The 13,897-nt window shown below is 41.8% G+C and overlaps 1 protein-coding gene across 1 annotated transcript; it reads right to left on the bottom strand.

Annotated features, from left to right (window-relative positions):
• Positions 1 to 46: 46 nt before the first annotated feature.
• trmt1 (tRNA methyltransferase 1) lies at positions 47 to 11,743 on the bottom strand. Its single transcript, XM_041035182.1, has 16 exons — positions 11,552 to 11,743; positions 10,150 to 10,548; positions 8,921 to 9,110; positions 8,337 to 8,524; positions 7,854 to 7,969; positions 6,681 to 6,793; positions 5,357 to 5,505; positions 4,861 to 4,944; positions 4,367 to 4,436; positions 4,024 to 4,158; positions 3,742 to 3,827; positions 2,972 to 3,080; positions 2,784 to 2,860; positions 2,515 to 2,634; positions 2,112 to 2,226; positions 47 to 416 (listed from the first exon to the last, which is right to left on the bottom strand). The coding sequence occupies exons 2-16, from the start codon at positions 10,533 to 10,535 to the stop codon at positions 342 to 344; spliced, it is 2,013 nt and encodes a 670-aa protein (XP_040891116.1). The 5' UTR covers positions 10,536 to 10,548; positions 11,552 to 11,743; the 3' UTR covers positions 47 to 341.
• Positions 11,744 to 13,897: the final 2,154 nt, after the last annotated feature.

Below are 13,897 nucleotides of genomic sequence, written 5' to 3'. Positions count from 1 at the left end.
GGCCACCATTCCATGGTGATTAAAAACGATCTGCTCTAAATTTACCACAAACACGCAGAAAATATTTAAAGTCATAGTGAGAACTTTACTGGAAAGTGATGCGTTGACAAATACACAGTCAAATACAAAAAATATTAACCTAAAGCAAAAACTTCTGCCATAAAACTGAATAATGGGATATGTTCTCTATAGTAACAGTGTTTGGTTGTTGTCCCCACCAAAATACAATCTGACTGCATCAGTCTCACTTCATCCAGTCTGCACTGGGACATTCAAACTTCAGGAATAAAATTATTAAAAGAAAAAAAAAAAAAGAACTGAATTAGGTGAATACAATAGAATCATTCCATTTTCTCTTCCTTTGTCAGCTCCAGGTCATGGGAGTAGCAGCATTTGTCTCCATGTGTACACGTTCCCTGAGAAAAGACAACAACATAAATAATATTAATAGGCCAGTGGACTCTGATGTTATTCTTATAATGTCTCAAACGGCCGAAGGTGCTTTTTGGCTGCGGCTGGCAAAAACATCAAGTTTTCATGTGGCAGAAAACCAACAGTGAGTGGCGACCTGCCAAAGCAGCTGATGGAGGAGACTAATTCATCTGAATATTCCTGGTGTCTCATTTCCCACCCACAACACGAAGACTTAACAAGCGTAATTAGTATTTAAGTCATTGTCTCCCTTTAATTCTGTGAGACAAGCTTATCACAAAGAACATGATCCTCACCTGCAGAAACTCAGTCAGCTGAAGCAAACTGCTAGAACAGAACCCATGTCACTGTTCAGCTGCATCTGTTGAGCTTTTACTCTGCTGCGCGCTAAGATAAAACCTCAAAACAGAACTAAAAATGCTGAACGAGTGGCGAAATCATCGTGCTGTTATGTCTTAGCAAACAGTTATTTACGCCTCCAACACGGACACGTGAATAAATGTTAGTGTTGCTCCGTGTCCGTAAATAACTCCACCAAAAAACACCCTGTGTTCACTAGTCTCTAACTTGAGTTTGGCACTTGACTGGTAGCAGACAGTGGTTTTTAGGAGTTTTTTTTTTTTTTCTCTGAACAAACATTACACCGGAAAATGCTGCTGATGAGAGCAGAGTGAAACAGAACCGTTGTGAGCCACAAAACCAAAACAATGAGCTGAGAGACACTAAAACCTGCAGCATGGAACTGGTAATGATTCCCTGTGCGGTGTTTCTAACGAAGAGAAACCCTTTTCATATTTTACAGAATAATTCGACCCCTTGTTCACAGGAAGTTACAGATTAATGATCCCTTCGTTCATTGCAGGCCTTCTCTATCATGAAAAGCAAAGAGTACGTTCACACATTTTTCCCTCCTGACTGTTTTCTTCTTGAGTTGAACAAAATTCAACCAAGAACGTGTCCCACTGCTACAACTTGGGACAGCTTGTGTGTTTTTCCCACAACATTTTCATCACTGAAAAAATAATGATGATTCAAACTTCAGCCAATTCATGAAAGCGTCTCTCAGCTCTGCACAAAGTAGAGAGGGTGATTTATTTGTCTTCCAAGGTTGGCAGGCAGGACTTCTGAATCTTTCATAAATCATTAACGAACTTTGGTGTCACTGGGGTTAGTGTTAAGATAAGTGTGTGTTGCAGCACTAGATGACTGGATCATTTCAGGTATAGACAAATTATTCATGCATCTTCCGCCTCTGTTCTGGGAACAGAAATGAGCCAGGTGGGTGTTTTCCAGGAGAAAACTGCTTTTCTAAGAAAGAAAACAAAAAAGCCAGGTTGTGTTTTTGTTTTGTTTTTTTTTTTTCCAAGAAACTAGTCTTTGCTTCAGAGGAAGGAGCTGCGATGAATTAACCAACAGTTCCACCTACAGAAACTTTATCAGGAGAAAAGCAAAGGACAGGAGACATCACGAGCAGCACCGCCCACTTTTTGTGGCTGACAGATGACGAGCAGGTACCTTTAACTTACTGAAATCCACACATGTAAGAAGGTGAGTGTGTTTTTTCATGATATCATGTCGGACACATTCGGATCCTAATACAGTTCTCACTTAATTTTGAGAGGGTGAGGTTTTTTTTGGGGGGTAATCAGTCAACGGTTCTTGTCTGTAGGTGAACTGACCTGTCTGAACCTCTTGCAGGGGAAGTTTTTCAGCTGAGAAGAGTCTGTGATCTGGTTCTTCCTCTTGTTCTGGCACTTCTTCCTCTTGTCTTGCAGGTCGGTGGAGATGTTACCGCTGGAGGAGAGAGCGTGAAGTTAAGAGATGGATGGAGGAAAAGAAGAGCAAAAGGTAGTAAAGACAAATAAGATGAAGGTAGGGATGTCTGAGTTTCATTTTACCTGCATTTGTTGATGAACTGGGACATTCAATTAATTATTTGATCAAAGTTGCAGACTAATTTCCAGTATTAGAGCTGACAGCTGCTGAAGTCGCATTTTAACACATTGAAAAATGGTGTCTTATCTTCCTTGTTGTCCTTGTTGTTTGTTAGTCTGTTGTGTTGCATCCTGCTGTGTCAGTTACCTGGCTTTGGCGCGAGCTTTGGGTCCCCAGAATGCCTGAGGATTCTCCTGGAACCGGGTCAGGTGGCGTTTACGGGACTGAGGGTTGGCGTCTTCCCTCACAGTGAAACAAGCCTCCAAGCTACAAACGCACAGATGCACAATCCAGCACAAAGATGTTAGGTATGTACTTATTAAGGTTGTGTACTTGTGAGACACAAAAGTAAATAAACTATAAACTATACTAGGCTCACTGTACTGGTACTGTTCAGGTCTAGGATGTGGTCTCACCTGGGCTCAGTAGAGAGGATCTTGAAGGCAGGGCTGGTCTGCGAAAGCTTCTCCCTCTTCACAGGATTAGCCTTCTCCTGTGGCAGGCGACCAAACGTACATGTGTCAGTAAAGACTGTGAGTTCTGAACAGTTAAAAATAGCTCTAGTATTTATTTTTTAAATTTTCTGTAAATCAGTAATGTTTACCCAGCCTCGCATGATGTCCCAGATGGTTGCAGGAGGAGCGTCTGTCTTGATGGCGTTCTTACAGGCATGAGAGAGGGAAACCCTGTGACCAGCATGAAGCAGGGCAGACCTGCAGAGAGAGAGAGAGATATATGACAGGAACATGTGACGGTGCATGCTGACAGGTGAAGGCACATCAGCAGATTAGGTCACAAACACGGAGCTGGAAAAAAAGTTTTTTGTTACGTTAACACGAAACGATAAGTAAAACGACTGAAACCTGGAAAAATGTTTGACACTCGGAAACAAATTAATCCAATTACCAGAAGCTGTGTTAGCTTATTAGTGTAGCTGTTGTAATTCATTTTTCCCTGACTGTTTGAAGGCAGGAAAACAAAACAACAGTGATGCGGAGGTCAGGAAACCCGAGGAGAAACCAAAACAATGAGCTGAAAGAGGCTAAAATGTTCCACACAGCTGAGCGTGACTGATGAGCTGTGTGCTTATTCTCTGTTGGTTTGACAACACCTTTCACATTACACACAGTCATGTGATCCATCGTTTATCTAAAAATATGGATGAGTGCAGCTTTACACATGTTACATAATCCAGGCTGTATAATCCAGGTTTATTTCATTCTCATACATGTTTTCCAGTTACAGTCACAGTCCAAAAACACTGTGGTTGCTCGGCCATTTTTTCTGAGATTTTATAAACAAACAGTATGACCATAGAAAAGACTGTGTCCATGTGTATTACACGGTGTGTGTGTGTGTGTGTCATGTGTTTACCTGAACTGGAGCAGGGGGGGAGTGTTGCAGTGTATCGTGCTGCTCAGACTGTCCACAGTGTAATAAAGAGGCACATCTTCCAACTCCTAAAACAAACAGCACATCAGAGGCGATAACAGCAGGAAGTAGCCACTGAAGTCTAAGATCAGGAAGGTCATTATCATTTTTTAAATCAGTGTTTTAACACAACGTAAAATCACAACTATCTGCATCTACAAGACAACACCAAAAGGTGGCAGCAAGTCCCGTAATCATTGTGTATAAATAAAGGTAAATGAATACCTCAGTCACCATGCTGAGCACGCCCTCGATGCGTTTGGATGTTCCAAACCGGGACGGGTTCCCAGACACAGCAGACAAAACCTTCTGGACAAACGCCAAGTCGTGGATGGGCTCCGCCCAGATAGGCCCACCCAGCTGCAGAGAGGACAGACACAGGCTTCAGCGATTGTATCGTGTGTGTTTGCACAGCAGTAACTACAAACAAGCACAAAGTATTCTAGGATTTTATTCTCTGTGAGAAAAAACATGTAGTAAAGGTGAAAATAATGAATCTAGACCCACAATACCTACAGTATAACCAATTATACCAGTGAGTGAGTGTCTGTGTGTGTGTGTGTGAGACCTGATGCTTCTGTCCACAGTGGTCACACTCTGGTCCAACAGGAGGTCCAGTGGCTGCAGAATATTTCATACTGAAATCGCAGAATATTCAATGTTACCACACACACACACACAGTGTCGAGCAGAAGCACACACAACACACACAACACACACACAACCCATAACTCTGTCATAAAGCTGTCACATTATTCAGAAGCTCTTGCACATTTAGCAGTGAAGCATCCAACAGCTGAAATTTCCACTGGCCAAACAGATGAATCGACAGCTCCTCACCTGGTGCTGATGAGGCTTCGTACTTTCTCCTTCTCCTTCCTTTCTATTCTACAGCAGGACACCTTTATCGTTTAAGCTACTTTAAAAAAATAACAGTGGTTCAAGGGAAAGCTCACGCTTTCTTTCCACCATCACATCTGTTTGATATGAGATCTTCCTGTAACACCTGTCTTTAACCCTCACATGCGAAACACCACAGTTGTACAGTGTGTGCTGTCTTACTGTTTTCCATTGCTTGTTCTCCTGCCCATTCTCTGTAGGTGGAAAGACCCACAGCCGACACAGTTGTAGACCAGAGCCTGTTTGCTGCAGCACGAGATGTGGTGGAGAAAAAAAAAGGCAGAGAGTAAGATTTAAAACACTTTTTGTATGTTTAACCAATGAGCATTTACATGTGTGTGTTTGTGCTTATAAATGTGTGTACATAAATGTACCTGCACAGCCTACAAGTCTGTTAACAGCACATCCTGTTTGTGTGCTGTAATTACACTATTTTTTAGGTTTAATATTGCCCCCCGCGCCCCCCTCCCCGCGCCCATATTTCATTTCTTTCCCTTTATCTCACCAAGTCCTGCCGCTGCCATTACTTTTAGTATTTGTTGCTGCAGTGACCCAGTTTCAGATCATTCATCTTTCATCATGTATCAGCCTTTGTTAGAAGACAGTATATGCATGTGCGTGTATTTTTTTGTGTGTGTGTGTGTATGTGCGTGTGCACCTGGCTGAGTTTTTGACTGTGGCCTGTCCTGTGAAGACACGCACAAAGACTCGAATGTAAAAGTCGACACTGACGGACAGCAGGGGCTGGATGTATCGCTGGTACACCCCCGCCCTCTGGTCCAGACTGTGCAGGATGATACGAAGGGCCTGAAGGGGAAAAAAAAAGGAAAGACATGCACACTCTTTTTTTTATGTGAAATTCCAGGAATCATCTCTGACGGTTTCATCTCCTGGCACCATTTGCAAGGCTAAATGAAAATTATAAACTAGTTACTGTGAATGTGAGGGACGTAACATCTTTCTGCCCAGTGTTCTGAAGAAACGGTTTATTTGACTGCTGCTTAGCAATGAAATGATTTTTCTCCTACTGAAGCTTTACTCACATTATTTTAATGAATTATTCCAACAAGCTGAGTATTTTAAATTTCTGATTTAGTATTTACATTTATTTTTTGAAAATGGTGATTTATCCACCTGTAATAATAAGCACGAACATCTTCAGCATCCTCCAACATTAAAGTATTACTTTAAAGGATTAAAACATGGCTTTTTTATTTAAAAAAAAAAAAAAACTCAGATGAAAGTTCACTGCTACAGTTTTGATTCCTACCACCTGGGGCGCTGGAATCAGAAAACTTCAAATTCATCATTCTAATCCTTGAGGGTTTATATGAAATCATACCCTGTTTATAATAGTCGATGGTTCTTTTACGTTCAGAATTTCTTCAGCTATAGCCACTCAATATATTTAGACTTGGAAATGACTTCTCCACACTGTACTTTTCATCGTTAGTGGCAGAGTCTGGCATTTCCGTGCAGGATTCAAACGACTATCCCGCACGTAATAATCACTGATATTATCTTTACTGTTCCTCTGCACTTTTCCAGGACTGCCGATGCAAATCAAACATTTCCTGCTGGTGCTGCTTCAGACTCACCTGGCAAACCAATAAGGTGAGAAACACAATGTATCTGTCACTGCGCTAACGTGGATCATTCATCAGCATTATGTCAACATCTTTTCACTAAGAGTCAGTTTGAAAATATTGTAGAAAGCAACAGAACAAGAAGGAGCAGCTAAACGTCATCAGGTCGGGGGAGGATACACACATACAGACAAACACACACACGCAATTCCCTGACTTGTTGCCTCAGGCCAGAATCCATGACAACATTGTTTGTGTTGGACTGAAACATATACTGTACACACTCATGCACAAAAGATTAAGACATTATCAGTGCACACATGGAGACATGTCTGTGCATGTACTGTATGTGGATTTTTACATTTTTGTGTGTGCGTGTTTAATCTGTGCCCTCACCATCTCATGACAGTATTTGGCTTTGATGGAGACTGAACTGTATTTGCTGTAGCAGGTCTCTCCACTGTTTCCTGCCATCACCGCCATGTCTGTACATGTTATACACAATAGACCTGAGAGGGAGAGGAACAGAGAGACAGAGGATTGAGGCAGAGTGAGCAAAGAGGACAAACGAGAACAACAGCAAATATAAAACAGATTTCCTTTCACACCGTGGTGGAAGAGTACAGCAAAGTCACTCCTGACGTTTGTTTTAACACTCTGGATTCACAACACGCAAGAAGATTTTCAAATCAGGACATTTCAGTTAGTGTCAAGTCGACTTTGAAGACTAAACATCAATTCTCTGTTTTGTCCTGTAAACGGTAAACTCACCCTGAGACTCAAATGGGATAAAACCAAACAAGAATTATTTCACAAACAACATCTGACCCACTTCTGATCCAACTGTCAAGCTGATTTTAAAGCAATTTTTGAAATGTAATAGAAACTACAATGCAACAAAGCAAATTTTCTTAAAGCTGTGTGAAAGCACAAACAGATAACACATACATAAAAAAAAGGTGTGTGAAATGATGAGTTTGAAAATGACCCTGGCCATGTTTCAAGCTTTCATCTGACCCCAAAGTAAAGAAATACAACCAGAGTTTTTTAACTTCAACATGAGGAAACAACAGCAACATTTCTAGAGGTCAAATAATTTTAGGAAGGTCAAAGACACTTGGTGAGCCAAAAATAGTGATTGGGTTTTTAACACTGTAAGCCACGACCTTCTAATATTTAGAAGCAGCTGCGCATAATTAAACACTGAGAAGAAAAATACTGAATTTCAATATTCAGAAAGTCTGAGATGTGATGCAAGTAAACATCACGTGGCCTGGTTTCCGTGGATGCAGCGATCTCTGCTTCAGTCTACGGGGGTTTGGGACTCATCTCTTTGATGAAACTCAAAATGTAAAAAGTCTCCGTCTTACATGCTGCAGATGACAGTCCAGACAATCAACACTGTAATCTAAAGCTGGGTGATAAATAGTAAATTTCCTCATACCAACATTCAGTGTCATCTTAACTTCCTTCGTTTCAGTTAAAGCATTTCCTTATGAAACACTCAACACCCAGTCCTCACTGATCTAAAACCCCACCAAAAACTGACTGTCAGACTGAACTGCTCACCCCCTTCGCTGACGGCCTGTACGGCGGCATCCAGAAAGCAGGCAGGGCTACCATAGGGATCCAGATCAATGACGTCATAGCGTTCCTTCTTCCCTCGCATCTCATACATCAGCATACTGAAAAAAACATTTCAAGGATAAAAGCAAAAAGGGAATTAAAGGAAATAAATTCATATCTGTGAAAGAAATTCTATGTGGCAAGACAGAAAAGCAATTAAGCAAAGAGCAGAGAGGGACAAAGGAAAGAGAGGAGCAGAAATAGGATGATCCAAAGCCAGTTAACAAAGAAGAGCATATTAGTTCAGAGAAGAAAGAGGAGAAACTACTGAAGAGAGGCATGAAAACGTGCAAGGAAACAGACAAGAGACAAGAATGGAAAAGATCAGAGCGGGGGCAGAGGGATGTAAAGAACAGGAGGTCAAAGGTGAAGACTGGAGACAAATGAAGATGAGAGGGACCAGCAGCAAACAAGCATCTGGCGCACCTGGCGTCCCTGCAGCTAGCCTGGAGCAGGTGGCTAACTCCATTGTACTGGGCGTTCCTGCCGATCAGGGCCGCAGCCTTGGCGGAGAAGTCGTTGGCGGTGACGCTCTGCAGGCCCGGGACTTCCAGAGCAAAACGCACTGAGCGCAAACCCGACGCCGCCAGCCCCTCCAGGACACGAAGACCGAGCTGAAACCAAGGGTCGAGGAAACGAACTTAAAGCGGCTTAAAGTTGCTTTTTTTGGCCACAGGGGCCTAAAACGCAAACTGAGTGAGTTGTGAGTAATGTTAAGTTTTGTAGACTGTCTATGTTTAGCTACTACCATTGCAGTAGCTTTATGTCACTTAGACAAGTATGTTGTACTATAATTTATAAGGCGCGTCTTGATTACTGTATAACCTTTCTTTCACTTATTTTGTCATAGTACTGACAATAATACTTACTTTTGTAGGAGCTGGACAAAAGAAGTATTTTTGGATGAGATTAACACAAATATTTTTAAAGAGATTTTTGCCATTTTCCAAGATAAGCACCGCAGTAACTTTGCTCCATGGCAAACACGGTGTAAAGTCAATCCCACATACCTCACATTTCTCCCCTACTGTTGCAGTTACAGCTGGCTCCTCTGCTCCGTTTTTCTCCTCCATCTGTACACTGGCCTCATTCATCTCCTCTGACAGAGAGACCACCACCCTCTCCTTCTCTCCAGGCACCACCACCTTCACCCCGCGCTGAGCCAGCAGATCTCTGGCAAACTCTGTGATCACAGCGCATCTGGAGAGGGAAAGAGGAAATGGATTGCTTATATATAAACATGGACTGTAGGTATCACAACAGGGGAAAATCCAAAGCTTAATAAATATTCATGACATTTGTTTTCCTCCAAACACAACTGGTGATTCTTTTGTGCCCGTGGTTTAGAATTACAAATCTTGTTCTGAAGTTACAAATACTGTTTTGCAGGTTCTTCTGGAGTGGACTTACACCCTTTTTTTTGAGGCACGATTGGTACACTGTGGCTGAGCGATGGAGAAACTGTGTGAAACACAACAATGATCATGCAATTCAAATCAGGTACGGCTGGGTCAGCAAAGAAAAATGTGGCTGCAGAATCAAAAACATGGCATGTGAGACTAAATGAAAGTGTCCTGTCCTGCTGACAGCAAAGATTTCCTCCCCTGCCAGCGAGGTTAAGTTTCCAGTCCTCCTTGTTTTCCTAGTTACCAGAATACCTCAAAAACTACCAAAAAAAACTTTGATGAAACTTGGGGGTTAGGGTTAAAAGTTTTGCAAGGGAAAGAAAAAAGGAAGAACTTAAGCAGATTAAACACTTTTTAAAGATGTTGCTACTGAGAGACAGAATAACACAATCTCCTTCTTATAAATCTAAGGTGGAGTTTGTAAGCAGATGCACATTGCTCAGTACACTCAGGGGTTTTTGCCATGATAGGCTCAGGTGGTCTGGTAGATGGCAAATGTTAGCACACTTTAGATATACATAATATTGCTGTGAAACTGACATATCTATTTGTTCCACCATATTTAGCATTTACTATTATCCCTGTTTTATTGCCGTTTGGCAGAAGTTCTTAAGTTTAAAACCCAGCATGTCCTCAGACAACATAATGCTGACTGTCCCTTTTTTTTTTATTGTGTCTACAGTGCATCATGCCAAACTGATGAGCTGCTCAAAGATATTTTCTCTGTACTGATTCACTTTATAATGCATCAATCTGAGGAGACTCATATCTGTGGTGTAAAGTATTTATGAGTCTTCAGAGCAAAGGCCAAAGTAGCCAGTGTTTATACTTACGTCAAATCTCTGTTAAACTCCTGGACTGGGTTGTAAAAAACTTCATTTGCACTGGGAAACAAGATGGCCGCCTTGCCCTCCCTGATCACCGTCTCTCCTGGTAAAAGATCCACATGAGGTTTCTTCTCCTTGTCAGATGCTGTGTGTGTGGAGGCTGGGCTCCCAGCGTCTGCTGAGGCTCCAGTAGATGTATGTGAAGGGCTGGTAGTGGGAACTTCTGGGTTTTGAGAGGCTTTTAGGGGCTCCATAGATCTCAACCCCCTGATGATAGCAGCAGCAGAAGTTTGTAGCCTCCACTGAAATATCTGTCTAACAGAACCAGTGCAAGAATGATACAGGTGACTGGAAACGATGAGGGGGAACAGCTGAGCTGACCGCACCAGCATCAAGGGATGGTGCCTGGAAAAAATACAAATAAAACACATGAATCTAAATCTCACTAAATTCATTCCCCCGTGTTCAGTCTTTCACAAAAGCAAACTTAAACTGACATTCACACAGTGGCTTTTACAGGTCTCAGATAGAAGTAATCTTTGATTTAGTCTTATATGGATAAAACTAATATTCCAATAATCATCAAAACATTATCGTTATATTGATGCATTATAATATTAAATAACGTATTTTACATGGTATGATAACACCAAAAAATCATGTTTGTTTAGTTGTTGTTTTACAAAATATGGCATAAAGCTGTGACAGATTTCAGTTAGGTCTGATTTTATTTAGCGATTAACTCTCTGAGCAACAGCATTTTATAAGACGAACTGTCAGAATATCATTATATGGAGGCACATCTTAATGAATGTTATCACTCAACCTTGGTCTCATGTTTGTAACATAGACAATGGGGTAAATCGTGCACTCCTGTCAGAATCAAACAACCCAAAACTAAAACCACTTGCTGATGGCAAACTCTTTTCATGGACCTAAAGCCCCTGAAGTGCTTTTAAAAAAAAAAAAATAGGAGGAATTTAAATATCTACAGTTCCATTAAGACATGATCCCCAAAGATGCAGAGTGATAACTGACCAAAGCTTTTTACTGATTAGCAAAAGTGTTATTGATCAACTGACTGCCCCTTTCAGGACTAGAGTCAGCCCTGTGATTAACTAGGACTTCCACAGGTCATGTCCTCTGCACCTTTAACTTACCTCCAGCACCTTTATTTATGTGTTTTTCAATTTAACAGCAGTGAGCTGACAGGTCTATATGGCAGCCATTACGCTGGTAAGCAAACCAGAATTAACTGAGTTAATTAAAGCAAACTTCAGCTCTTAAGCAAGACAGAAAACTACACTCAGACCTCTGCAGCAGCTGCACACATCACGCATCATCATACCAGCAAAGTTATTAGCATGTTTGCTAACTAGGTTAAACAGGCGGCGCTTGGCAGTTTTACCTGTGACACCTCTACAAGGCGAAAGCTGCTCTTCGACTTTGTCAGAGATTTTCTTGTAAAGGTGACACAGGTCTCGCTGCACTGTCTGATTCCTCCCCTCTACGGTGCAGACTCGGCTTCCAGTCCACTCTCACGTTAGCACATGGAAGCAACCATGTTTGAGGCGTCTCTACGGAAGCCTGCACGGCCGGTAAAGAGAAGCGCGAAGCCCTGTCGGCTTGGCTCCCTCCCCCCTGCCCCTCCTGCAGGGCAGTGTAATGTCAGGGAAACGGTGTAATGTAAGGACAAGAGAGAGAGAGAGGGTCGATCAGTCGGACGCGGCACACCCTGGCCTACTTTCCCCGGCGCTGAACATGTGAGGAGGCTGGAAAACACATCAGTCAGCTTCCATGAATAATCTAATTTAATCTCACCGTGCCTGAAGTTGGCAATGCATTCTAAAGAAGAGGCTAAAGATAGCATATGGATTAACCAAAATATCTCGAACATATGATGCGAGGGGATAAAAACTGCCTTTGAGAAAATAAGGTCAATGCAGGTCAGGCAGTGTACAGTAAAGTGAATTTATGTCGTTATGGCGGGACTGTGATTCTGCTTAGGGACAGCAGTGTAAGCTCTCTCATTGTACAGAAAGAGAGGAAACTCCCCCTTTTTTGTTTTTTTAATGTGCACAAAAAAGAAAGCATTTGATGTGTCTTTTTCATATTCCACATTTCAATTTTGAAGCCTGTGGATGTCAACAGGGGCCCAGCAGCTCATTTTTAGGTGCTTGTGGTTTACTGTTTAAATTATTTTTCTTTTATGTGACTTAACACTTAAATTCCTCCACATTTAAGATAAAATCATTACAGTCTATACTTGACTGCTCTACATTTGTTTGGCCTCTTTGGTGCTAACTTGCAGATTCATATTTTACATTCAAAACAAATGATCATTTAAAAACAGCATACTGTTACTGATTAAACTACCCAAAAGTCTGAACTGCACTTTGAGCTTACCAAGGCAAGTTCCTAACAAGGTTTGTTGCAATGGCAATAAATGGCAGTAAAGCAAACTCAACTCAGCACAACAGCCAGTCTTCCCTGCATACTTTTACTTTTGGCACTATTTTTTTTTTTTTTTTGCTGACAGAAACAACTTCTGTACTTCTATGTAACATTAAAACTAACTACAATTTAAAAAGCTTTTATAAACTCAGTATTTTCAGGCCCAGTGTGTTGAAATGTGACCAGCCTTGGCCAGCAAAATAATTAAAATACAGAGGTTTTACAATGTACTTCCTAGTTTATTCCTGAAACAGCAATTAGACTTTCATGTTCAAGATTAATTGAACAGTTAACTGAAAAAAATATAAAACATTAAAATCTAATTAATTATAAAAGAGAGACCTTTTGTGGTAATAGTTATTTGAGGGTGTTGGTTTGTTGTAATTGCCTATTTTGCAATGTGGTACATGCAACACTTCTACTGCCTCACAAATATAATGTCTGTGATAAACACACGATATACAACCGAAAGAAAATGTACATTCACAACATTTCACACTTACTGTCATAACATCTAGCATCACCCTGTTTTATCTTTACACCCAGTTCCCATAAAACGGGGCACGGATGGCTGGGTGGAAAAACCCAATCTGGCTCCACTGTATGCACACAAGCCTGAACATCTGGATGGGGGCGCTGTGACAATAAATGCCCAGAGAGCGTGGCGCTATAGGCTACATCTGACACAGGAGAATTATAGAGTTAATAGTATTTGGCATGACAGGGAGAGAGAGCGGGGAGCGCAGTGCCGTGCCTGAATGCAGTCTCATCCTGTTTAGTATTCACTGTGCGCAGCGCCTGGAGGCCCCGGAGGGCTCACCTGCCCGGAGTCTAGACGCACTATCACACACGTTAGATAGCGGGATCGAACCGCCGTCCACCGGCTTCACGGTCCGCGCGGTGTCGAGCAGGAGAGAGTCGGTTCCACCACCCAAGGGAGAAGACATCCCGGTGAGTGGTGAGTGAGTGTGTTGAGTGGGTGGACTAGTGGGTGGGGCTCAGACAGTCGGGTCGGCTGGGGACGCTGCCTGTCTACCTGCCTGCAGCGGTGCGTGGGCTCAAACCTGTAATCTGTTACTCTTTCAAACGTTCTCATTACTTGTAGTTTTAATACCAGTTTTGTCACATTACCCGTTGCATTAGATAACCCCGCCAAAAATATAGTTACTGGTCTCGCTTGGCCGCAGATTAAAAACAAAGTAGTAATGCACAGTATGATTTAAAATAAAATGAAAAATACATGTTATAAAACATTTGAATAACACATAGAACCCAAAAGGCATTAAATGTAGAAATCTCA

The sequence above is a fragment of the Toxotes jaculatrix genome, chromosome 4, assembly GCF_017976425.1.
Source record: "Toxotes jaculatrix isolate fToxJac2 chromosome 4, fToxJac2.pri, whole genome shotgun sequence".
NCBI lineage: Eukaryota > Metazoa > Chordata > Actinopteri > Toxotidae > Toxotes > Toxotes jaculatrix.
Note: the sequence above shows the minus strand (reverse complement) of the source record. Positions and strands in the feature narration are given on the sequence as shown.

Coding starts and splice junctions, on each gene's coding strand:
- trmt1 (XM_041035182.1), bottom strand. CDS start 10,535: ATGCTGGTGCGGTCAGCTCAGCTGTTCCCCCTCATCGTTTCCAGTCAC. Junction 8,525..8,920: donor CAGTAGGGGAGAAATGTGAG/GTATGTGGGATT, acceptor CCTTGGTTTCAG/CTCGGTCTTCGTGTCCTGGA. Junction 4,159..4,366: donor ACTGTGGACAGAAGCATCAG/GTCTCACACACA, acceptor TCCTCTCTGCAG/CTGGGTGGGCCTATCTGGGC.